Here is a 26,774-nt window from a genome sequence, read left to right on the forward strand (position 1 = left end):
AAGTACTGCAATATTCTGGAAATATCCCTTTAGGGACTATGCAGTCCCTTTATACTGACTTTATTGTACTTTAAAGTAATTTGTGTCTCATATGGAAGAGAGTTCCACTGTTTCTGCGGCATTTGTATCTTAGTTAATACAAATCTTTCTAACAAGGGATCATCCAGAATTCAAACCGAAACACAGTGCATGATGACACTACTCGCCATGTGATGGGTGTGTCTGTGCACGATAGCATGCACTTGAACCAAACACATTACAGAGTCTTGTCAGACCGAGGCCTGGCATGTCCATCATCTGCTGTAATCACATTTGGTGAGAGGGTGAAGAGTGAAGAGCAGACTGAGTGAACGCCTATCTATATATCTCTGTCTGTAATGGATTATACCTGAGGACCTGAGGGATGTGCTCTTAACTCAGCCAGAATACACAATACACAACACTGCTGAGTCAATGCTATGGCTTTTGATTTAATAAATGCATCGTCTAATTAACTTCCCTGAGAAAAATCGGAGAGGCACAGCTGCAATGATGATGGTGCTGTGGCCTGTAGGTCTATATGCTTAGAATGAATGGGCTATTTTTAGGAGCATGGAAGCAACCATTGGAGAGGGGAGTCCAGGCTTTTATTCCTCTGTTGCTCATGTAATGTCATGCACAATATATCAAGATTGTTTTGAACTGCCATATAGCTGTCATGTTGTGTTATTGTTAATATTGCTTCAGTAATAGTGTTGCTCTGTCAAAGATTAACACTTTATTGTTTTTTTTCTTCACATCAAACACCCAAATGTGCAAAAGATTATAGCCTACACACATTCTTATCACAGATAAGGTGAGATGCAGTAGCCCATACAGATTTCCCTCTGCGAGGCAGACATGAAATAGGGAGATGTAGTTAATTATTACCATATCAGTTAGAGAGGGATGTAGTGAGACAAATACAGCAGTTAAAGCTGCTTCTCAATACCAGTCAGAAGCTTATATAAATAGTTGTTCATGTGTACTTCGTCTGATGTAAGCACAAAGCAGCCATCATGTGTTCATTTGAAATGATTTTAAACTGGATGTTATTTAACACTCTTAAGTAGGCTACAAAACCTTTGAACGTTTTTTCATTCAGTTGAATTGTCAATGTTTAGATCAGTTTGTTCAAGTTTGCATTCGTACTTTGAGTATGAGGTGTGGGAGAAACAGGATATTTTCAACCATGTATCTTTGCTTTGAGCTAACTGTTTCAACTGCTTACGCTTATTTCATTTTAACGAGCCTCTTTACCCATTACTTTCAGCTTTTTTATCATTTATCCATTACTAATCCACTGCTAACTAATTCAACCATTAGCCTATCCATTACTAGCCATGACAACTGTTTATCCATTACATTGAGCTAGCTATTTATTTATTTTTGATGTCCCATTTCTTTTAGCTTTTCTACCATCCATTACTTTTAGTTTGGCCTAGCTAAGTCAACCATTAACCTATCCATCAGGTACTTTTAGCATTTTTCCTCTGTTACAGTGAGGTAGTTGTTTATTTACTTTTTACTTTTATTTATTTGTTTCTTTTTTAAAACCATTTATTAATTACTATTAACTAACTAATTCAACCACTTATTCATTACACTGTGCTAGCATTTTATTTTAACTTTTTACCCATTACTTTTAGCTTTTCTTTATTCATTAGGCCTACTTGTAACTAACTAATTCCTAACCAATCTGTCACTTTTAACTATCTATATTACTATTATATAACTATTTCAATCAGATATCTATACCACGATCTTCTTCTGCCTGCTTGCTAATGACACGATTGCAACACGTAGTGGTGAATCCAAAGCTGATCATATTTGAATATATAAGACTTCCACTTATCTGTCCAACTGTCCTACCCCTGGTTTGGAGTCACAGCTGTACATGTCTTCAAGCAATTCCAAGTCATTTTGGGGAGGCGTTGCAAGTGTTTTGATCAGTTTAAACACACAAATGGTTTCAGTTTTCCGGGTAATTTGCTGGACTAATAGCCACTTATCTGTGCTGTTCAGTACAGGCTCTCTCACACGCTTGGTCAGACAAACTCATTCATGTAAACAATGAGATAAATCTGTGGAAGAAAATTTAAGCATTTAGGGCCACTGAAGCTCACATCAGCTAAGTTGACTTCAAGCAGAGAAGGTTCGTTTAAGACCCTGCCGTCACTCAAACCCACATCCAGCTCGTATTGTTTTATTCAGCAGTTTATCTGGGGCAGCTGACACTTTGTGTTATATCTGGATAGCCTACAGCAAACAAACAGGACACTTTTAAGGACCTTGGTGAATATTTGTGTTATGCCCAGACTGATAAATATTTAAACTCATGCTGATACCATCCTCATTCGTTATATAGTTTTTAAGAAAGCACATTCAATAATATGCTCATCCAACTGCACTACACTTCAAATCTGCTGATGCAAGTTAACGTCATGAGATGCTGTCAGAGCTACTGTGGTGTCGCATTGCTGCGTGTAACAATACAAAAAAGCCGTTTGTTCACAGGGTCATCTGTTATCAGGCTGTTTGTACGGGAAGTAAAAGCTTCGCTGATGTAGCCTGGAGACACATTAAAGTGGGACTCCTATCTGAAGGGAGTGCATTCATGGCTTCTTGGGAGGAGTTTTGTCGTCATCGTTCACATGCTACTTAGAAAGTAATTAGAAATGAAGCAGAGCTTTCATTACAACTGCTCTAGTTTGCGTAATGATAACTAGAGCACAGACATTTTTTAATGAGGAAGATATCATGTGATCACAGTTAACTAAGCTACAATGGTGAGTTTTTTCTTTAAACTGGCACTAGGAACATGAGCCTGTAAAGGATAAGGTCATGATGTCAATTTAACTCCATGAACTAAAACAACTAGGGGTGTAATTGCAGATTGCAACCAACTCAACACCCCTTGTCTCACCCTCACCTACGACACAGCAAATGTGTATCAATCCTTAGTTGAAAATAGTCCCCAACATATGTACAATTTACTCCTGTTGAATTGAACTGCCCAGTGATTGCAGTGGATGATGAGACAATGTAGGCTACCTTTCACATGATATTATGTGATATCTAGCTGCTAAACCAAAAGTCATCAAGTGAACTTATGCATTTATGCACTGCAACTGAACAATGATAACGTATGCAGCCATGCACATGTGTATGTGAACTGCTTTATGCTTCGGCTTACATCTGCTGCTATCACAACACTGTTTTCTTGTTTCCCTGCAGGTAAATACAGCCCTTGCACAACAACAGAGGTGAGTAACTGCTCTGTAATTCTCTTGTAGTTACTGTTTTCCATCATCACATGCTTGCAGATGTTTGAACAGTATTATGTGGACATATTTACTTGTGTACAGTATTAAAGTAGCAGCGGCGGCGGGTGTTTTGGCAGTAACTACATATTAAACATTGTCTGGAATGTTTTTGTTGATTACCTCATAAACCTCACAGCATGCAGGCTGGGAAACTTCGGTGTTAGTCGAAAGGAACCAGTCATACAATTAATAAGGTATTTATGAAAGGCAATATACTGTATGGTTGAGTGATACCGGATAGAGATAATGGCACCCTTAACCACAACAGCATAACAGCATTACTTCCTTTTCAAATATTTACCCTCCACTGCTGTTTACATTAGCTAGTTACAGCCAAAGCGGGCGGCCAGTCACAACATCAGAGATTGCATTAAGATTAGAGTTAGCAGGATTATTTCAAGTGCAGACAGTGTCAGGTAGTGCTGTGGCTGAAACCGTCATAAGCCATGGGGGTGTGATGTGCTAATCCTCATGCCTGCAATGCAGCTGCTGCAGGACCTCTGCTGCTTAAACCACCACCTTTAATAAATATAACATGTTCAAATGTAGTTTTTACAATAGGCAATTTGACTTGCTGCTCAACATTACATAGAAAAAAGATTCAAAGTAGCAAAACAATCATCAGACAGTCTCCAATGCAAGTAATTGATGGAGATTTTCTGGTATGCTGCACTGTAAACATCTATCATCACATCTCTGCAAACATGTTGATGTCATCAACCAACTGCCAGACGGTAATGCCTTCAAGAAATACTGTAGTTCCACATTTTGTGAAATGTGCTAGTTACTCTCTGACTGAGAGTTAGATGAAATGATTGATACCAGTCTTGCGTCTGTGATTGGCATTAACTCCCATGTCAAATTACTCTGCTGTAGTCACGGGTGTTTATCGGCTCTAGCTCCGATCGGCTGTGATGAAAACACAACACCAGAGGGTTGACGCGCTAATTTTTGTGACACTGTGACGTCTCTTGAAGTGAAGGCCGCTGGCTTGTTAATGCTTTTCCATCTGTCTCTGTTCAAACAGCACTGGAGCATTGTTCAGCATACTGAGTTTGAAGGAGACATAAAAGATATTAAAAAAATGACCACTGCTACATTGTCAGTGGCGTCTGAGTCGCTACCTGAGCCTTGTTAGCTGCCTAATCGGTATTGTTCATGTGCGACTCTCAACAGGGATAAGAAAGAAGTGAGATGTCTCACTCCTTAGCAACTTCTGTTATCAGCTCCAGAAAAAAAAAACAATGTTTCTAATTCAGAATGTTGTTGTGTTTTTAAAACGTTGAATGTCTTTGGTGCCTTGTGTACACACACACACACACACACACACACACACACACACACACACACACACACACACACACACAAAACAACCAGAAAGGCAAACTGCTCTCCTGGCAATGGGAAAGGAGTCAGTCACCTATTTTTTGTGGGATTACCCACATTTAATCTGAATGAATGAATTTAATCTACATATACATGCTAAATTAGTGTGAAAGTGATATGATTTACACATTGTATCTCCACAGCATGTAACTGGTATTTACCTTTCTCTCGTCGTGAGATTTAACATACAACATACAGACTGTTAGTTAGTGAGCTGTATGGAATATGGGTAGCTGTTGCCACCTGCAAGCTAACGAGCTAACAAGCTAACAAGCTGACATGAGAGTGGTATCTATGTTCTCATCTACTCATTGCAAGAATGCAAATATAAGCGTAAATGTCAAAATATTCTCTTAACACAGGGCATATAGAAGGGCCACAATACAAGATACTGGCTCTCAGTGTCTAACACTAAAATACTGTTTTATCTGCATACCTATAAATAGCTGTTGGCTGTTAGTTACACATTTTTATCACAAACATAAGATGAAAGGTGTCAGAACGGAAGACCATTCCCTGGCATGTGTCCCCGCCTCCCTTCTTTCACAGCTTGTGTCTTCACCCAGTTATTTCCTCCAACTGTCCCAGATGGCTTCTCTGATTGACTGGTTGAAATGTCACCCAGTGAGGCCTCCTGTTTGATGAACATTCTGGGAGCAGTTTCAGACGTAATTAAAGGGTTACGTGAAATTGCCCCTCCTCCACACGCTCTCTGTGCTAACATCAGCTGCTGTTAATGGCTGTGGTACTGTGATAGCTTGTGAAAAAAAAGGTCTGACAGTGTGGAGGGATAAGCTCTTCTGCTTTTGTGTGTTAGGAATATTTTGCTGGATGCTAGTTTTATAGATGCTGTTAATGTGTTTGATGAACACAAAGTTGATAAAATGGTTTTGGTCTGAATATTTTGTGTGTGTGTAAAGCTGCACATCGACTGCGGATCTCTTCTCAGTTTATTAGAGACAATGTGCAGTAGTTTTCAGGGGTCTCTGGAGATGGATTGCTGTGAAAACAGATGGACAGCAAATAACTCGAGCACACACACACACACACACACACACACACACACACACACACACACACACACACACATATACACACACACACACACACAGTTCCCTGTCGAAGCAGAGAAAGTGAAACTATATAGACAAATCCCTGCTAAGCAGCTTTGCACTAGAAATGAGTTTTCTCACAATGCAGTATGTTACAGACTGGCTAACAAAACTAGTAGCAAGTTGTTGGAGCTGCCTGATGCTTGACAGCCTAAAAAATCCCACAGCAGAGGCTTTTTCTGCAAGCATACAGCGTGGAATTAGCCCAAAGCTGGATGAACAGGAACATACGTGTACTCAACACTGACACACATTATCCGCACATGGCTTCAAACAGTGTGAACTCTAGCAAATGATGTGGTTGTGAATATCAGATGATGCTGTTTTCCTCAGAGCCAGTGAGCCAAGTTCCAGGCACAGCATGCTGCAGCATAAGGCTCTTTGTACAGTAATCACTACAGCGAAATAAATCAATGGAAATGAATGATTTTTGTCAGCAATTTTCTATGCTGTTACTCAAATGTGATAGTTCTATTATTTAGCTACACATTTCCTCCTTTTATATGGTAGCTTTTGCGAGGAATGTGTTCGGATGACCCCTGCAGCCATGCTAACTAGACTGTCTTGGTCCCGTGATGCGGTGTAACCTCAGAAATGTGTGGATTATGTTTGATCACATTCCCCCTCTTGTCAAAGTTTAACTGTGCATATCCCGTGCTCTCTTAACGTCTGAGCTTTGAAGTCTGGGAAGGGATTAGAGTCTAATGTCACATTCAGTGTTAAATATAAACAGAAACTTCAGGAGTTGAGTGTTCGGCAGGAGAAGCATCTGCTTTTTTGCTTCCCACAGGATTTGATTGCGCACTGAAAAAGAGTTATAGTGAACATAAAGGGGAGAAGATGTAGAGGAAGGGAGATAAAAATAAAAACAATGAAGGTGGAGAAATGTACGTGCTTCAGTTGAAGTGTGCTCTCTGTTCTGTATGTGACGTTATGCGGGGTCTCAGTCATATGACAGTCAGAGGTCACAGCATCATAGCCAGGCTTCAGAAAGGAATCTCCCTCAGCGTTTGTCTGTGCCCAGGAGGAAATATGCCACGCTTCTCTCAGAGTCACAATGAACCGAAACACATTATGACGCATGTTTCTTATCATTATGGGAAAATCTTTATATAAACACGTTCACTAAGTGTACTTTTTGTCTTATTTAGTCACCCAGTGTTCCAGGTAATCACTTGTAAAGTGGACAGAATGATTTTACTAAAGTCACATGATAGGTTTGTTGGATAAGGAGTTGTGTATTATGCATTATTTTATGTTTTTTATTATATCTGGCAGATATTTGGATGGATTTGGTACATTACAGTATATTATTCTTTATCCAAAATAATTTATGATACTTTAATTTCTAATGTTAGACAATTAAAGTACCATATAGACTTGCCCAGTCAATCTTTTCTACAGTGCTGACACAGTGCTGTGTAGGTCTGGCTAGTTAACATGAGTTGTGCTTCACTTATCTTTATGAGGAAGAGACTATGATACACTAAACTGCTCATTAGTGTCACATTTAGAAACCAGGATGTGTTGTTAAGAATTAATATTAAATGTCCCAGATGGACTGGCACTGAGCCTGAGTCCTGGCTCCTGTTGTCAGAAATCTATGATAGATGATACAGGATATTTACTTATGAAAGAACAGTAATCAGAAGAGAGGTAATTCATCGTTGTGCTTTCTTTTTTAAAATAAAATTCTACTGAGCTCACTTCCTGTTTTATTTCACTGCCACGCCCTAATTCCTGTAAACCCACTAATGAGTACATGTAAATGTGACAAATCCTCGCATTGTTTTTACAATCCTTTAATTCTGACCAGTTTGTGCTGATTCTGGCAATCCTCTGCTGGTTGGCTAACACTGATGGATGGACGGCTTTTACGAGAAAGTAGATCCAATAGATTTCAGTTAGCATTTAATTAGCACAAATTGGCTCTGGTGTTCGGTCCGTGGGAATCACACAAAGCTGCATAACTAAAACTAATGTGATTCACAGTCTCTAACAGCTGGTGTCTGAGTCCACTAAAAATGCAGTGGAGACCATAACATCCAATTGTCGGATCCCTAAACCGGTTTACTACAAGCCTCCTTGCCACGTGACATTACCCCTGACCTTCCTCAGTCAGACAGCGCTGTCACAAGCTCATGTTTCTCTCATTCTGTCATTCGTACACGGATTCTGCTTCTCGCCACTCTCAATAAACTGACAATATGTTCCAAAGCTTGATTTCATACAGTGCTGAAACTATAAGTTGATTGATTAGTGAAGTGACAGAAACGGGAATCGATTGATAATCAATTAGATTCATGGATGAATCTTGGAAGTCTTTCATTGAGAAAGAATTCCAAACTGGTTCAAGCCTCTCAAGTGTGAGGATTTTCTGTTAATCATTTTAATCAGGATGTTATAGATACACTCTATTATTAGTTTTCAAACACTGGCCAGAGAAGCAGTTTAAAGCTTTTAGCTGTTAATACAACATGGAGTCTGCAAAGTAACTAGTAACTAAAGTTATAAAAATAAATTTAATGGAGTAAAAATAACATTATTTCCCTCCAAAATGTAGTGATGTGGAGGTGGTAAATAAAGTAGCAGAAAATGGAAACACTCAAACACAACACACAAAATTGTGCTTAATTGCAGTATTTCTGTAATAATTGTACTTAGTTACTTTCCATCGCTGTGTTGAACAGTTTCATATATTTTCTTTATATGTTATTAACAGTCAATACACGGCAGCAGACACCCGGACATATTAACCCACAGGGTCATATTACATGATGTACTGAACTCTAAGGTTAGATGTTACATGATATTATGTACTCTTGTCAACATAAGGCTCTGTTGTTTGTTTGTGTTCACCTGAGGTTATACTGTGTGCTACAGTTACACTTCAGTTTGTTATGTACAAACCCGAATAGTCCCTCAGGTATGATATCAGAAATGTAGGTGGATGGTAGATGGATATTGGCTGTAGGTTGGAGAGAGGGCCATAAAGGTGATATGGTGCTCCCTTCGTGTATAACTGAGAACACGTTTGATGCCAGCAGGTGGACAGCTAAGGAACATTACAGCTGCATTTGTTAGAGCACCATCATGACATATTTATCCCGCTCCCAGCAATAATATCAAGAGATGAAAAATAAAATAAGGTTGAGATTTGTACTTTTGTTTCAACAAGATTTGTCTCTAAACCCAGACTGTCTCATGATGAAGCCACGGTCACTGCGACCAATGAAGAGTTCAGGTGAGGTTATGAGGACAACAGCGATTAAGTGGCTTTGGGTAACAATGTAAAAAACATTTCCCTGTGCGTCACAAAGGTTTTTATTTTGTGCCTTTGGCCGGCTTGCCTCCTCTACGTGACAGGAATGCTGAAATGTAAGCCAAGCTGTTTGATGTTGTTCTCGCCTGTGATGATGGCCACGGCTGCACTTTGCATCACCGGCAAATCTCCTTTGGTTGACATCGTCTTTCCACTTTTTCCCCCTCTTTTCCTTCTTCTTTTTTTCTTCTCTCCACCCCTTTCCTCCTTCCATCCCATCATTCTGCTTGGCCGCCTGGTAGCCTGGGAACCAGTCGGGGAAGATTTCTAAGTGGACTGGAGACACGTTTGCTTTTCGCCTGCCTTCATGCTCATTCGCCTCACAGTCATGGGCAAAGTTCTTATTTCCTGCAATCAGTCACAGTTTGCATTTAATCATTTGTGAAGAATGTGTATGTAGTTACTCCATCGGGCTTTTCTATGCTTGAGTGACAGCATAAACAGGATGCTGTCATGATCAGGGAGTAAGTTGAAGTATGCACAATGTGAGATTGTGACACATCTCTTACATGATGTTTTTAAAATGATTTTGTAACCCAAAACAAAATGGAACGTGGGTCTCCTTTTGGTCCCCTACATTACATATGTTTGTTCTCAACTTGTGCAGGACAGGAGCAAGAACACCAATCAGTACATGCAGACATGTGGTATACTTACAGTACATGCCAATAGTAAGGGAAAGCAATACCAAAAGAAAAATATAGTATAATTATCTAATACTTAGAAATTGACCCTGTTCATCCCTCCTGATACCTCCCATTATAGATAAGGGTATATTCTTTTGATATTCCTATAACATGTAAGAGTTCCTGACTTTCCATTAGCACAAAATGAACAGTTAGGGCACTGGAGTATTTTTATTTTAAATACTCATTTTGGGGAGAAGTAGAACCAATGAATGAATTTATGATGGATCAATTGTGTAGATGAAAGAATACTAATTGACTTTGCTCACTGTCAGTTGATATCTATTTTAAAGTGTGACAAGTCTCTGAACGTTTAATTATTAAAATAAGTGGTTACTTGTTCATGTTCTAAAATAAGCTTTTAAAGACTAATTTAAATCAATTATCATTCAATAATGTATGTTTTTCGTAATAGTTAATTTGTTCAAATTAACAAATGATGAGCCTGCCGCTGATCGTCCGTCACACCCCCACTCCCAACTTCCACTACTCCAAGATTTTAAGTTGCCCCATCTGGCCACTCCTGTGAAGAATGTTTGAAGTGCCACTGCCTCTCCACTCCATTTATTAAAAGTAACAGATACCCACATGAACGTCCTGGTTATAGAATATTGGACTATCTATGTCAGAATCAGAATCAGGTTTATTGCTAAGAAGGTTTTCACAACAATAAACATAGTAAATAGAAATAAAGAAAGATCAAAAGCAAGTACTGCAAGTAAAGAAGCATAAATAAATTAATACAAAAAAATGAAAAATATTATTTAAAAAATCTAAGTGTTTTGTGTAAAACAATGTCCCATTGGCATCAGTTTTAAGTGCTTGGCATTAAAAAGTGCCACCTTGAGAGACTGCTGGTTATAACGGACACACATTTAAATTTGACTAATATCACAGGGATGTTGCTGTACTTGCAATACCTTTCATACAGTTCCTCACACTGGGTTGAGAGATGTAGGGCACAGAGACTGAAAGATCGACAATATATTTCAAAATGTGGAACATCTTAGCCTTCTGATGCTTTAAATCTCTGTAAGATTGAAAGTTTAATTTCTGGAATCTTGAAAGCATTTTTTCCACGTGAATCTATTTTTTGCAGATCAGATACTGTTATAGCCTTTGACTGAATTCTGTGGACGTGGAGTTTAGATAAGATAAGAAACAGGAGCCTGAAAATCCACATATTTAACACATGAAAGCATTAGCTGCTTGGCAGCGCAGAGCAATCCAAATCTGTCACATTTACTACGACAGGCTCCAGCTGAGGATCTCTGTTATAGCCTGAGGTTACACCGGGTCCCTGGAGGTGTATGTCTGCATGTGCATTTTGTGTGTGTGTGTGTGTGTGTGTGTGTGTGTGCCTGCATGGTGTCATATATCATTGGGTGTGGATCCGGGTGGGGTTTAGACAAAGAGGTGGCATTCAGCCATTCCCCCCTGAGGAAACCCAGCTCTTCGTGCTGATGGGGGAGAGGGGGACAGATCTATCATATGACTCCTCCTCCACTATGAATGTCCATTGATCTGCCCTTGATCTTCACTCTGCACACACACACACACATACACAGACTCTTTATGATTCAGTTTCCCCTGATTTCCACCTTCTCCTCCCTCTGTGACCTTTCTGATCCAATTTGATGACCCTCATCGTCTCATTCACTGCTTCTTTTTCATGTCGTCTGTCTCTGATCTTTGTCTTTCTCCGTCCTTCCTGCATCGCCTCATTCCCCCTTTCTCACTCTCTTTTCTGTCAGTGGTTTATATGCTGTCTCGCTGTCTCCCTGAGTCTTTTCTCAGTGCTCAGGGCTGCAGAATAATCCCCTGTGTGATTTCCCACTCTTGTCTTTTGTCTTGGCTTTGGCATTGCTGCCTTTATCCACCATGACTGTCCAATTCCAGGCCAGATTGAGTGCTAAGCCTAGCATCTCCTGAACTACAAGCACCAACCACTTAAGGCTGGGCAATATATACAATATCTATGGCTATTGTGATGTGAGACTATATACCATCTGAGATTTTGGATATCGTTATACCGTGAAATAGTCATTTCTACAATATTGCTGCAATATCCATATCAAATTAGGGCCTTCTTGGTCAGAAATATTATGTTTATGTTTATTTTATTTAAAGAAGGGACAATGCACATTAATTAGCAAGAGCACCAGAGTCTATCATGTACATGTTCAAGATTTAGCCATAAAGGCTAATATTGTGATTGTTGTGGAATTTTGGCTCGCTTGACCATTCAGGAGAGGTGAAGAAAACTCAGAGACACCCATGACTTACGTTGAGGTGGTTTATACAAGCATGATCATGGAGGAACCAAATAACTGCACAACTGTCTGCACAGTGCATTGTCAAGTTAATCCTCCCGAACCTTCTCTAGTTTCAGGCTATATCCTCTAAGCTCCGGAGGCACCCCTCCCATACATCTGTTTAACTACAAATAAGTGGAAAGTTACTGCAGAGCTTCTCACCTGTGACTTAGTGAGGAATAGACAGAAAATGCGTAGAAGACAGTCAGTCTGCTGCTGCAGATAGATCGAAGACCATCCTATGAGTTTACATAAACAACAGCCTTTGTTTGTCAGAGATCCATTTTGGAAACATCTACAGCAGCTTCGAACTGCTAAGTTTGCAAAGACCATGAGAGATATAAACTCATAGATCAGACGTCACTATGCCCTCATCCATACCTTATCAGGGCTAACCTTTATACAGGGTACATACGACATCTTATCCCGTGGGGCCAGAGTGTTCAGAGTGTCCTGGGCCATATATTTTTCTCCAACAGTGATATCTGATTTTGTCACCCCTTATGAAGTGCTTATGAGAAGATGACTGGCCATACCGCCCAGGCCTACAACCACTGGAACAGAAATATGTGTTTTAATCTTTTACTTCTTATATATTTGACCTGATTGGCCAGCTTTTTCTGATCTTATCTTGTCTTATCTTATCTTACTCTTTTTTAGGTTGAAGAATGCATTGTGTCCACCATCTAGGAAACCATTGGTTTTCCTGACAGTATTTAGTGATCCTTTTTGTCAAAGTTATATAATTGTGCAATTCAGTTTCAAGGAAAGGTTGTAGCATCACAAGAAAAAATATAATTGTGGTGTGTTCAAGTGTGTCAGACTTCTAAGATTTGCCAGAGGTTAATGTGAGACTCCACCAAAGTCACATTTTCCATTTTCCTACAGGCCATATGAACTTATTGTTTGTCTTCCGAGTCTGACTTTTTTTACCACATAGATGTGATAAAATGATATGCTTCTGCTCAGCTGACTCCTCCGTCTGGATGTGAAAACAGTAGCGTGATTTCTCAAAGCGATCTCAAAAGCTTGGGTCAATCTGCATTAATATTGCCTTTAAATATTTATTGCTGTACTGAGTTGCGGCAAAAAAGGTACTTAGTTACATTGCATAACTGGTGGCCAGAAACATGGCTCAAAATGAATGGTAATGGGGCGTGTAGGGTGTGTTTGCTGGATATGTAGAAAACATTGTTTGCTAACATACATACATGCGTCACATACTGCCACAGAAATTTAATAAGATGATATGTTGTGTCTTTATATTATTAAACTGCCCCAATGTGGTCAAATGACCAGTTAATGCAGGTTTAAGGCTTTTTATACTTAGAGAAAAGCTGTTGTGTTCAAGTTAATGATTTTAATGGCAAAACCAAAGTATCAAAAGATCTTTAAAAACATCTCAAACTATTTACAGTTCAGAATTTTGTGAGCACTTGTATTTTCACCAAATGTCAAATTGTGTTTGGAAAAAAACTGCATGGTTTGTTGTGGATGCTTACATTGGTTGCTAAGCAAAGGTAGTCCCTTGTGACAAATGCAACCTCTGTGTAATAATGCTAATGTAATGCCATTAAGCTGTTGTGGCTGAATAAATAAATACATTTGAAGACCAGCTTTGGGTGTGAGAATTTTATACTAACATTTTGGATCGAGAATCTTTCAAGTGTTGATGTCCTCGAAATCTAGGATGAATCCCAAACAGTGAACAAATGTCAGATGACCTCTTACATACCTCGACTCTTGCCTCTGAATTCTGACATCCTCTAAAAGACTGACTGTATCTTAATGTGGACATCGATGTGAGGATGGTGTTTTCCTTCATGCGTCACTTAATCACAAGATCTACTATCTGTAATCTGCTCCCAGGACCAGCCTGGAAAAAGCTGGTGAGCGAGAATATTTGCGCGTGTGTATGAATGGCTGAGGGAGCTCTCTTGGCAAAGGTTGAGGTCATGAGGTCACCATATTACAGCTGTTCAGCTCAGGCCTGGCACACAAAAGAGGATCAGATTATATAACAAAGACAGGAATCCATATTTGTTTTTACTATGTGGCAGATGAACAACAGAACAATGTCCAAGATAAAAGATGCATTCTTCACAAATTAAAGTATTTTTGGCTTAAAATTAATTTGTCCATTTTTATTATCAGACAAAGGTTCATCGATTAAAACAAAACAAAACAAAACAAAACATGAAAGCACACGAATAACGACAACTTAAATTTTACAGGAAAATGTGACAATTGCAGAAATTAGTGTAAATATGCAAGAGTGGCATATTACATGAACCAGAATGAGAACAGATCATGTGACGCTACCTTTGGGTTATTTCCCCTCTCTCTCAGGTGATTGAGTCCCTGGGCATCATGATCTACAAGGCTCTGGATTACGGGCTGAAGGAGAATGAGGAGAGGGAGCTCAGCCCTCCTCTGGAGGAGCTCATTGACCTCATGACCAACATGGCCGAGACGGAGAAGGATGCCTGCCCCGACGAAGGCTATGAGGCCACAGAGGAAGAGGACGAAGCAGAGGATGACCCTGACGACATTTCCAGTGTTCACGGCTACAGAGATATCCTTCAGGTAGGTACAGTAGATAAGTGACTGTTTTTTTTTTTTTGGTCATTGTTATTTATTATTACCCATTTGTCTTCTTGACTGATTGCAAACAAACCATTTTTGCTATCGCTGGAGACATAAAACACATCACTCCTGTTTTCAGGTGGACTTTTCCAGGGGAAGGCTGTCGCACAAACAGATAATACAATTTTAAACCTGCACTCAAATATTTTTGTATGAGCAATGGATCAAATGACTGTGTGTTATGTTAAAGATGTGGCTCATACTGATGACCCATCAGAAAATGATTACCATACTCAGCAGGTCCTCTCAGCTCTACAGAGTACTTTAGCGTCCTTGAGCTGATTGTTTTGGTTTGTAGTCCACACTGTTTTGGTCCAGTCTCACGGCTGTCATCAACCTTCTTTTCAGCAGGGTTGAGCATTTCACAGCTAAAGAGACAGATATTTTACTCAGGAGTTGGTGGAAACCAAAACAGAGCTAAGATAAGAGTGAATATTACACTTTATACTTTGGAGTATTATTACCGACACATTATCTTGTAAGCATTTAAAGATATAAGCTGTTTCAGGTGGAGCCAATTTAACTACTGTTAAAGTACAGTACTAACATAGTTTTCATAAAACGATTTGTCATATATTGTAATCCAATCAAATGTTTTACACAAAAATGTGTTTGGAATAAAGCTGTTAAATAAATCTAGTGGTGGAGTACAAAGTATAAAGAAGCTTAAAATGGAAATAGAGTTCTAGACTGAACGTAATCCACGGATGTATTTCCAAGAACAGATGATATCAGGGAGGGTCGGCGAGGAAAAGACGTGTCAGAAGATGATATTGTTAAACATGGCTCTGAACACAGATTATTACCACTGTGCAGTCTGACTGCCAACCTCATCCTTGCTGGGAGTCATGTATCTCTGATGTCCTATGGTGCACAGAGTCACTGTGTCAGTCCTCACATCGCCTCACACTGTTTACATAATGACCACATACCCAGTTGCATACACAAAAACACACACACAAACACTGCCCTCCAAGAAGATGTATCTGAGCAGTGTGGTAGTTTGGCCGACCCGATGGCGGGCCAGCTGTCAGCTCCAATCGTTGTCTCAGTATATTTCTCCCTCAGCCCATCCACTCTCTATGCTCCTTTAGTTTACCTTTTGTCCTACTGTACTCACCCTGGCTGACATGGAATACAGTATTAACTGTCATTAACATAGTGACACATTTATTCACTTTATGAAAAATAACAATATGGTAAACATCTATCTAGATACAAAATGTTCTGTTATTCCTACACATGTGAAAGCTCACGTAGAGACGGTTGTCTGGTATTTTTTGTGTTAAGTGAAATTTTCTCTTAATGGAATAAACAATGTCTGGACAAATGGATGCCAAGAGCATGCCTAGCATTCACCAAGGGTACCTTCTGTTCCTCTGAGAGAGACAAGGACATTATTCTGTCATCACTGTTGTTCTCTCCAATTCTCTCTCGGTGTTTGTGTGCGCGAGCAGTAGCATGGATGACCTCAGGGATAGTTGTCTTGTGAATTGTGTTCAGAAGGCAATAACAGTTGTTTACAAATGGCTCTACAAATGTTTTTTGGGGTTGTTTAGTTTTTATGCAACATCCCTTAAGATCCTTTGGCAAGGCTTTATGGTTTGGGATCACCAATCTTACAGTGTGGTGCAGGTGCAGAGGAGAAAGATAGACTTCAGTGGCACTCAGTAGAGTGCATAGCTCTGCCAAGGCCCAAGAGTCCCCTCACTTCAAAGCCTAATCACTGTTGGTACAAACCAACCAACCAACCAACCAACCAACCAACCAACAAATGGACAGGGGTGAAAACATTACCTCCTTAGCAGAGGTAATAAATAGGTATGTAGGTAGGTCGGAAGCCTTTATTTAATCAGGGAAAAACAAGTTGAGAGCACATTTAAACATTAAGGGCCGGATCTACTAAGATCCCAAATTGCTTGTACAAATCTGCGTGCGCCTTCTAGAAATTTGCGTGTGGGGTTGAACCGCGGTTTGCGGGCGATTTACTAAGAGTGATTGTGTAAATGACAACAGGTGCAAATGTGTTGGAGACACGCCTATTTAAATGAGGGTTTAGCGTGTTTCATGGTCTTCAGCATGGCGAGTTTGAGAGAGCGAAAGCACAAAATGAAATTCGACCCTTTGGAATTAGAAGTGTTGGTAGAGGAAGCGAATAAACATTTCAATGAGCTGCAGCAAAGGAATCTGACGGTCGCGCAAAGGAACGCCGTGTGGGAGAAAATGGGTGAAAAAGTTAATGCTGTTGGAAAAAACAGGTGAACAGTGGATAAAGTGAAAAGGAGATACCAAGACATCAGAAGAAGAACAAAAGAAAAATTGGCGTATAATAAAAGGTCTGCAAATAAAACAGGCGGGGGCACCGTGGATGAGATGCCTCTGACCAGCGTTGAGAACAGGTGTCAGGAGGAAGGGGTGTAGGGGGTATGCACTATCACCTTTAAAAAAAAAGAATCAATCTGAAACATGTTCTTGTTTTTAATGTAAATAATTATTTTATAAAGGATTTTAATTGACTCACCAACAAGCCAGCCATCTCCATCTCGCAACTTGGAAAACAGAACACTGTTTCTCAGAATAAAAGAATCGTGTACTGACCCGGGATATTTTGCCACAACGTTGGTTATGATGCCTTTGGCATCACAAACGGCCTGCACATTCAATGAATGCGTGTGTTTTCGATTTCTGTACACATGCTCAGTGTCTGCGGGGGGCACAAGCTGTACATGGGTGCAGTCAATCGCTCCTATAACTCTGGGGAATCCAGCTACTGCAAAGAAGCCATGTTTGGTCTCATTCAAGGAGTCCCGAGTGCGTGGAAACCTAATAAACCTGGCCATCCGGCGCGTCATGGTATTTAGGACTTCAGACAGCACATCTGAAAAACGGGATTGGGAGATCCCAGCTGTAATACCTACCGTACGCTGGAATGACCCAGATGGAAAGAAATGTAAACTTGCCGTTTGCACCTCCCTTTGAGACGTGTTAAATATAGAAGCAGTTTCTATTAGCAAAATTGCTTTCAGGTTTGATAAATCACTTTGCGTGTGCTAAATTAATATATTTACATTTTCTCCACCCAGAACACGCACAATTGTGTGTAAACGCCCCATATTGCATATTCATTGCTGCAAACGTACTAACTGGATGCAGACGCGCTATTTTGCACCTTTGACAGACGCAACCCTTTTTGCGCACTGTTAGTAAATCAGTTTGTACATTTTTTTGCGTGTGCAAGGAGTTTGCACACGTTTTAATACACGCAAACCTTTAGTAGATCCGGCCCTTACTGTACAATGGTGCAGGCAATCCACTTTGTTGCAGAGGAGTTGTCTCAGTTGACTAACAAGTGCTTTGTAACATTTCTAGCCAACAAGCCAGCAGGCAACTTATCATCATTCGTTTAGAAATCTGTTCACAGACAGTGTTGACAAAGCGCTGATGACCTCCAACATGGCTGCGACATGGTGCTGTGTGAACTGTGTACTAAACATCTCTCTACCTCACTGTCTCTTGCAGCTTTGCATGGCTCATCTGCCCAGTCTATCAGACGCCTCCAGTCACTACCAGGCAGTGTGCCGGGCTCTGTACACAGAAACCAGGGAGCTACGCACGTTCCTGGAGAAGATCAAGAGTGCCAAAGAGGTGGGTCCTTGTCACCATCATCGTTGCTGTGGGCTTGTTCTGCTCTTTGTTTTTTAGACACATTAATTGCAGTTTAAGCCATCAGATAAGTGTTTTGGTTACACAATACAGAAAACATAACTGTTGGGTATGGTGAATGCAGAAACTCATGCTTTATAACACCAGTCTTATTTAAAAGCACTACTACTCTCCTCGTTACAGGATGATCACTGACCTTTGCATGACATAGCGGGGCATCACTTTAGAAGATTTAATACTGTGACCTTACACACCCTCATACACCCCATAATTAACATGAGCCTCACTCTCTGTGGGGACTATTGAAAGTGTTGGTAGGGGTCATGTACTGTGGAACTCCTGGTGCCTATCGTGACAGTCATTCATATGAAAAGTAATATGATTGCTCTGCATATCATACATACTCCATATGTATTTAGAGTAGACACACACACACACACACACACACACAATTGATGTCAGTCTTTGGTGATTCTGGTAATATTAAGTGAAAGCAGTAGGTGCTGTAGTATTTAACTTTAAGCTTTGATACCAGTCTATAGTCGATGATGTCAGTTTTTCTCTCTGCTTTTGTGTATAAAAGGTTTAAATGAGGGAAACAGAGCATAAAACTCATATGTTAGGTAGCCATCTTGCCTATATTTCAGTACGCCATCACTTCTGTGAGAAAGGGCTGTATTGTAGCATGTAATAGGCGCGGACATAACAGACACACAGAGACATTAAGACAGCAGTCAGACAGCCGTGTTTCCTGTGTGACAGAGCAGAGGCGCTCAGCTGATACAGAAAGGCATCCGTGGTAATGACTGTGGATAAAGAAATGAATGGACACATGAGTGCACAGCCTATATTCCTCGAGCTATGACATAACATCCAATAACTGTGACTCACAGCGTTCACTGACAGCTTATCCTCGTTGTTTGCATTATTCATTGTTCACAACATGTAAGAATAACCTGACACATGTTTTAGACTGCTTACACCAGACTCTGTTCTTTTTCAAAAATCATCACACAGAGAAAACAATTACTAGCTGACAAACATCCCTTAAAAGCATCTTTCAAATCATGAATTACTGATACATATATCCATTTGAATAAACCCTGGGTCCTTTAAATTTCTCAATTTAATGACTAGTATTTCCCCTAAAGCTGCTATAAGCGATACCTTCTTATTAAAATGAGTATTATAACAGTAATCACTGTTATAGAGTGTTTGGTCAGTAGCCCATGTCTCTCCTCCCCTGCTCATGCAGTTCAAGAGAAAAGACATTTTCTGGTATCCCTGCCCATTTTATCCAATCAGGACAGAGAAGTCCATGACGAGGCGGTTCTGTCTGCTTGATGAAAACACACAGAGCAGGATCCTCCTGTATTGGTACCTACACCGGTAATGGCAGAACAGGGAAAGCTACCAATTCCAGCGCTTCAGGTGACGGCTTATACTACCAATCAGGCCGCGCGATGAAAAACGCTTGAATGAAAAGAAAGAGGCAAAGACAAAATACCTGCTATCAGCAACTTTGATACAAACTGGCCAAATGTACGTCACTAGTGTAGTGTTGTAATGTCCAAACAGCCCGATGCAGTGTGTGGATGACAGACTCTCACTCCCTGCTGGCTGACAGGTTGAAGTGGGCCGCTGTGAGGACGGAGTGACGTGTTTGTTGTGCATGTCAGACATAGAAAACAATATCCAGGGACATGCTGACGCTCAGTTCAGGTTCTCTCAGCTGATATTCAGACAGGCATGAGTCAAATAATCATGTGAGAGGGTCGTGGTAGGAAGGTGGGTCTGTGATGTAACATGTTTCCAACTTGTTCACATTCCAGAAAGGATTAATATTCAATGTTTGATTGGTGTGCTGTCTGTTATGGGTCATTTGTCCTTCTTCAAAAGGGAGCTGCTGGTGATTTCCAATTATATCCCTCAGGGATGTATAATTAGCAGGTTTGCACAGTCAGAATGCATCATAATCATTGCTGTCTGCTTGATGAAATGGCTTGTAAAGTGTTTTTGGGAACTGAACATGAGCTCATTGTATAATACTTTCATCACTGATGCGTTATATTAGCTCATTTTCGGGTCAAGTTCACATGGAGGCTGCTCCTCCAAACACAAAGACATGACTTGTTTCTGTACAGGTCTTCATTCTTTTATTCTTCAACACATTCATTTAGATGAAGTGCAGGAGTCATTTGGGCTTTGTTTCTGCTCAGGAGCATTATGGAGCTCAGCTGTGGGTTGGAACATTTCCCGTGAGGAGTGGTGTGTGTGTGTGTGTGTGTGTGTGTGTGTGTGTGTGTGTGTGTGTGTGTGTTCCACCTCAGGGTTCCTTCCTGCTATGCACTACTGCTGCTGCCCTTTCAGTGTGCGTAATGCATCTGAATGAATAGAGGGGATTTGGTTGGTTACATAACTCTCTGTTAGGAGAGAGGACTTATTGCAGGGTGGAGAAGGCTGAGAAACAAGACTGAGGAAGAGGAAACTTAGGGACTGCAGCCTCTTTAGCCTAGAGAGTAAATAAGAAATGTTTTTAAAAACAGTCATCACTTTGTTTATCATTGTGTTTTGCAGTTTGTGTGACACAGGTACAAAATTCTTGCATGCTATTTTAAAGGAACCATTAGGACGAGGATTTAAAATGATGTAACTTGATGACTTCGGCCACAGGAGGACAAAGATGAAAAATACTGAATGAAATGGGATTCCTTGGACCCTCATGAAACAAATATTGTATAACGATTGATTATTATTTTATCCTACTTTTCTATTTTATCTTATTCCCTTTTTTAGCCTAGCTAGTAACCTCAGTGATGTCGGTCTGTCAGCTGTCTGTCTGTCCAACAACTATTGGATTGATTGACATTAATTATTTCAGACATTCATGGCCACCGGACTAATGACCCCTGACTTTACCTCCAACATTGACATGACATTGATGTCATCAAAAAAAAATGAAATGCAATAAACACAAGGAGGAAATTACAAAATTTAGGCCAACAAAAAGCCTAACTGTCTCCAGATACTTGAAGCAAATTGTATATGTGATCTTACTTCAGTGTTATCATCAACACATATGGAAGACTTAAATGTTGTGAGGCAAGGTCAGAAAGACCAGTACGTGTGTCTGCATGTGACCGTGTGATTGCATATTTATGCCTGCATGATGCATTCACAGGTCAGAGTCAGTGTGAGCAGGACGAGTGGGTGTGAAATCTCCTGCCTGTTAATGTATGTATATGAGTCTGTGCCCGTGTCTATCTGAGTTTCTGCCTCAGTGTCCATATATACAGTATGTGTGTCAACGACGCCCAGGCGCAGCCCTCCCACCCCCGCTTGCCAGTGTGTATGGCAAAGCTGTACCAGCCCACAGGGGGATCTATCTTTATCCATCCACCGTGCCAGCCATGGCTGCCAAAGAGTTGTCTCTCCACAAAGACGCCTCCTGCTGCTGGAGACTCGCAGCAAGGCAGCTGAATTAGTGGTGATTCAGAGAAACAACCTGCCTCCTATTTGCTCACGGATAAATGCTTCTTGTCAGCTGATGAGAGCTTAAAATGAATAACAAACAGAGCAGAATTACTGACGAGAAAAAAATGAGGTTGTGGATGCAGTTAGTAATTGCTCTAATTATTCATGTGGACTTGCAGCAGTAGAGCAGTGTTGTCCACACAAGCGCTGCTGTGCATGCTTTAATTCAAATGCTGTCCCCATCAAGTGCAGAGAACACTGCTTAATCAAACCTTTTGAAATGGAAATATGTGACTTTGATGTGATTTCATGACACACCACTCATACCAACGAGATAATGGTGTTTAAAAGCAACTGAACTAATCTCTCTTTATGCTCGTCACTGGCTGGATTTGAGTGTTTTAATTAGATAGGCTGTTATAAACCATTAAGCTCTCGAGCGTTAGCTCATGACACTGAAGTACTGTATACACTAAAGGCATGCGGAGTTACAATGCAGCAAAATGCAATATGTTGTGAGTCATATTATGTAACCAATATATTAAGCCTAACAGTTCAGTCGAGGTAGCTGTTCCCTGTCAGGATGATGGTTAACTGGGATTTCACCCCGGTGGGTTGAGGTCGGAGTGGGCTGGGCAGACTCCCGTCCCCTGATCGTCTTATCAAACTCTGCTGTGATGTGACAAGAACAGTCTGACCGCTAATGTTAACCACAGGGAACATATTCTATCAGCCTACTGCTTTAAAATGCTCACACATTTCATGTTACATGTTGTTTCCTTCTACTACTTCCTCTTTCTCTGTTATTCTCTTTATCACACACACACACACACACACACACACACACACACACACTGGCATTGTCCTCAGTTGAACTTAGAAAGCAGCAGAGGAATGCAGCTATAGCTCCTTGTTTTCCCACAGATATGCTGTCAGTCAGGCTGTTAGTGTTTTACAACACACTAATTGCCTCATGTTGTGCAGGTTCACACAGGTGTCAGGATGGAGGAGCTAGGTTTACTGATGACTGCTTCACACCGTTAGGGCCTGTCTCAGGTCCATGTCTTGTCACTTTTTACTTGTACCTAACATAAAAAGCGATTTTTTTATTATATTTCGGGCATTTTCATGGATTTGTTTGGCAGGACAGGTGAAGAGTGAGAGGAAATAGGCAGAGAGAGGGAACATCACGCAGCAAAGGGCCACAGGTTGAATGTGAACCTATAGTCTGCTGCAGTGAGGACACACCCTCTGTAAATGATGATGGTACTTTTTTTTAAAGAAAATGCTAGCTGCTCTGTTGTGTAGTGCTTCTTGCAAAAACAGAACAAAATAAAAACCTGGGATGGATAAAAGGCCAAATTAGATTCTTATCTGTCGTTATGAAGTAAATTGTAAAAATGGTAAAAAAAATAGCTTTAGTGGTTGTTGTGCCAACATTCTCCCAATGTTACCATGCTAATGCTCATCAGGTTTACCATGTTCACCGTCTTAGCTAAGTGTGCTAACATGTCAGCATTTTTGCAAATGGGCCTTTTTCACAGAATACATTTTGACTTGACATGGTAGGAAAAGCACAGGTGTCATTAATAACATTATTCAGGTGTCCCAGTAAGCCATAACAATGTGGCAGTTAGCTAGCATGAACAATACTCTGAAACAGAAGCAGCTAAAAGGAATTCAGTCATCGTTACCTCGCTGTTATTTACACTTGTGCCCTTTCTACTGTGACAAGTCAAAATGTCTTCAATGAAAGTCCACAGCCATTCTACCACCAGGCTAATGCTCATTAAAAAGAAAACCAACCTGAAGGCCTATGTTTGGTAAGTTTGATTCTTAGCAGTTGTGGTGAAGTTAATATAAAAACGACAATTCGGCTGTGTTTGTGATGCTAACATGCTAGTGTTTAGCGTTAAGTGTTTTGTCACTTTCTTTAAGATGTAATGCATGTAAGAAGGCTCACATTTGCTGACATGAGAAATTAGCACTGGGCACAAAGAACCGTCAAAGTCAAAGACAAACAGAAATTTCATGGCTGTCCATCCAGTAGTAGGTGAGATCATTTCAGTCTGGACCTAAATGACCAATCAACCAACATTGTCGTTACTAGAGCATAGTTGCTAGCATGCTGAAAAATGTGATTGTGTTGTGTTTTGCCCTCGAGTTGTATTCTTTATAAGCCTTTTTAGACTTAAAACCCTCCCATCATGTCAGTCAATCAAAGGTAAAATGTCAATCTTTCATCACATTAACTATGAACAGTTATATTTAGGTGGCACCAGTCTTGTGAAGATACAGTGTTAATTTGAAAATGCTTCTGTTAGTTGTCTGTAAGTGTTTGCGTATTTTAAAAGACCAACTTTTTTTTCTTCCACAAGGCTAAACTGGAGACACAGTAATGACTTTGTTGGTCCACGTGTACTGGCTCTTTATCCTTCTCTTTTTACCTTTTTTAAAATTTCCTTTCTGAATTATTTTTTTATATTCAAACTGTGTCCCTCTCTCTCTTTCCACCAGAATCTCCGTAAGATGGAGGCAGAGTCATCAGAGGGGCCTGGCCGAGACCTGAATGAGCTACAGAATGATGACTGGGTAGGCAACTGGACTTCTGACCTCTGACCTCCAGCCTCAGCTAATCTGAAGTCTAACTCACCTGAAGCAAAATGGGGGAATCATACCCCCTTATGGTTTCATATCGAAGATTCTCCATAACTCCACGCTCACATAGAGAAATCATTATGAATACATGTTACGCTCTAAATAGGCAGTGATAAAAGAGCCTCTCAGGAACCATGTTGCGATGGATACTGCTCCCCTTGATGAAACCTCCTTGTCGTGTGAGCACAGAGAGGTCAAAGAACAGATGATCGCTATTGTCCAAATAAATTCATGTTCACAGGGTCATGGTATTTTCTGCTTCCCCTTTCCCATGCTGCCCTTTGCGTGTTCTGTCAGGCTCGATTCTGGGTTCAGGTCATGAGGGACCTGCGTGAAGGAGTCAAGCTGAAGAAAGTGCAGGAGCGCCAGTACAACCCTCTGCCCATCGAGTACCAGCTCACTCCCTATGAGATGCTCATGGACGACATCAGGTCCAAACGCTACAAACTGCGCAAAGTCATGGTCAGTGTCCAGTTTGGACCACACATTAATATTGATGCCAAATGCCTGCCTCCTGCTTGGTTCACTTCTGCTGTATTATTGTTTCTTTCCCATGGGAACTTGCTTGGAAAATCTTGTATTACTGTTGCATAATAATTGCAGGCTGCAGTGATGCTCTTTTGGATACCAGTGCTTATTTAAACAAACCACAAGGAGTTTTTACCTGATTATGAAACAGTCTTAACTTAATACTGATGCCTCTATATGACCTACATAAGCAAATGAGACAATTAGCGAGAAGATTCCACTGATTACCCACAAAATCATAACATTAGTAGAGACTGTAAGTAAGTAGCTGTAGGTGTACATGTGACCTGGCTGTATGAACGACTACGAAATGTTTTTTTTGATTCACCATTGTCATGTTACAGTTTTTTAATCTTACATAGCCACAAAGAGATGCAACGCCTCATCCCTATGTATCCTGCAAACAGCTGCTGTTGCTTTAACATTTCCATGTCATGCACTCCAGTTAGTGAAACATCTTCCAAAACAAGCAGATATTGTTCACATGAATGATTACAAGATAATTAAGGAATCAGAACATGTCAGTCTTCATGTCTGTGTTTACCTTTTCCTATATTTTGACCCTAATCTGTTGTTTCAGGTAAATGGGGACATCCCACCCAGGTTAAAGAAGAGTGCTCATGAAGTCATCCTGGAGTTCATCAGGTCCAGACCACCTCTCAACCCTGTAAGTACCACTTAAGGTCCAAGGGCTTAAATATCACAAGCCATCCTCATGCAGCCTGTGAAAACCTGCATTAATTAGAACAGACCAGTGAACTGTCTTTAATAAATATTAAGCTAGAAAAGTGGTTTCCAACCTTGAAAGGTTTGTGACTTCTTAAACAAAGCAGTATCTTTGTACATACTAACCAGTTCTGAGTTGTATCATATGTATATCAGCCGGTGACCAGTTCAACCAAAGGGTGAATTGATCCCTGTTTAATTTGAACACATTTTAGAGACTCAGAGGTGAAATAACTGAAATAGGTAACACTATTTCTTTCATGTCATCATATAAAAAAGAAATCTCTGTTCAAATGTAGTGAAAAAAGCTGAAACTGAATTTTAAAAACCAGCACAGCCTCTCTGTAAAATATGAATGTTGCAGCTGTCTGATTCCAGTTTTTAACTGCACTGTGAATTCAGTGAAATGCTGCGTTCATCAGTTCTCTGCTGATATGAATCTTACTGCAGAAGTAGCAGCCGCTGTTTCAGCAGGGCCCTCAAGTCTGGGTAATGAGGTGAACAATCAGTCACAGGAGATATGAGGCCTGCTGGCTATAACCCTGTTTGTTAGTCTAAGTTGTACTCCACTCTACTTATTCTCTGTCATTATGTACACTTCATCATTGACTTGTGCTAGGTGTCAGCTCGTAAGCTGAAGCCACAGACTCAGCCTCCTCCGACTCTTCATGAGCGGATCCTGGAGGGAATCAAATCAGAGAGGAAACTTCGACCAGTGTCGCCTGGTGAGGTCCGCAGGGGGAGGCTGGGTAAGGACACGCTGCGCTTCTTTGTCTGTGATGTTGTTATTTTTACCCTTTTGTTTTCAATATGTGCACACTCTCATGCACATGAAAACATACTTCAGTCTGAAATGTATTTTTTAAGCTGAAGTATGGAGCTGATGCTTGCACCTGCTGGGCATCATGTGCAAA

The 26,774-nt window shown here is 40.5% G+C and overlaps 1 protein-coding gene across 1 annotated transcript in view; it reads left to right on the forward strand.

Annotated features, from left to right (window-relative positions):
- LOC141012431 (protein spire homolog 1-like) overlaps positions 1–26,774 on the forward strand; it is a 38,553-nt gene that overhangs the window by 1,236 nt on the left and 10,543 nt on the right. Inside the window, exons 2-8 of the mRNA XM_073485911.1 lie at positions 3,256–3,284; positions 14,515–14,751; positions 18,331–18,456; positions 24,466–24,540; positions 24,904–25,068; positions 25,715–25,801; positions 26,480–26,609. Coding sequence (XP_073342012.1) covers positions 3,256–3,284; positions 14,515–14,751; positions 18,331–18,456; positions 24,466–24,540; positions 24,904–25,068; positions 25,715–25,801; positions 26,480–26,609 — 849 coding nt within the window. The remainder of the gene's footprint in view (positions 1–3,255; positions 3,285–14,514; positions 14,752–18,330; positions 18,457–24,465; positions 24,541–24,903; positions 25,069–25,714; positions 25,802–26,479; positions 26,610–26,774) is intronic.

The sequence above is a fragment of the Pagrus major genome, chromosome 17 (assembly GCF_040436345.1).
Source record: "Pagrus major chromosome 17, Pma_NU_1.0".
NCBI lineage: Eukaryota > Metazoa > Chordata > Actinopteri > Spariformes > Sparidae > Pagrus > Pagrus major.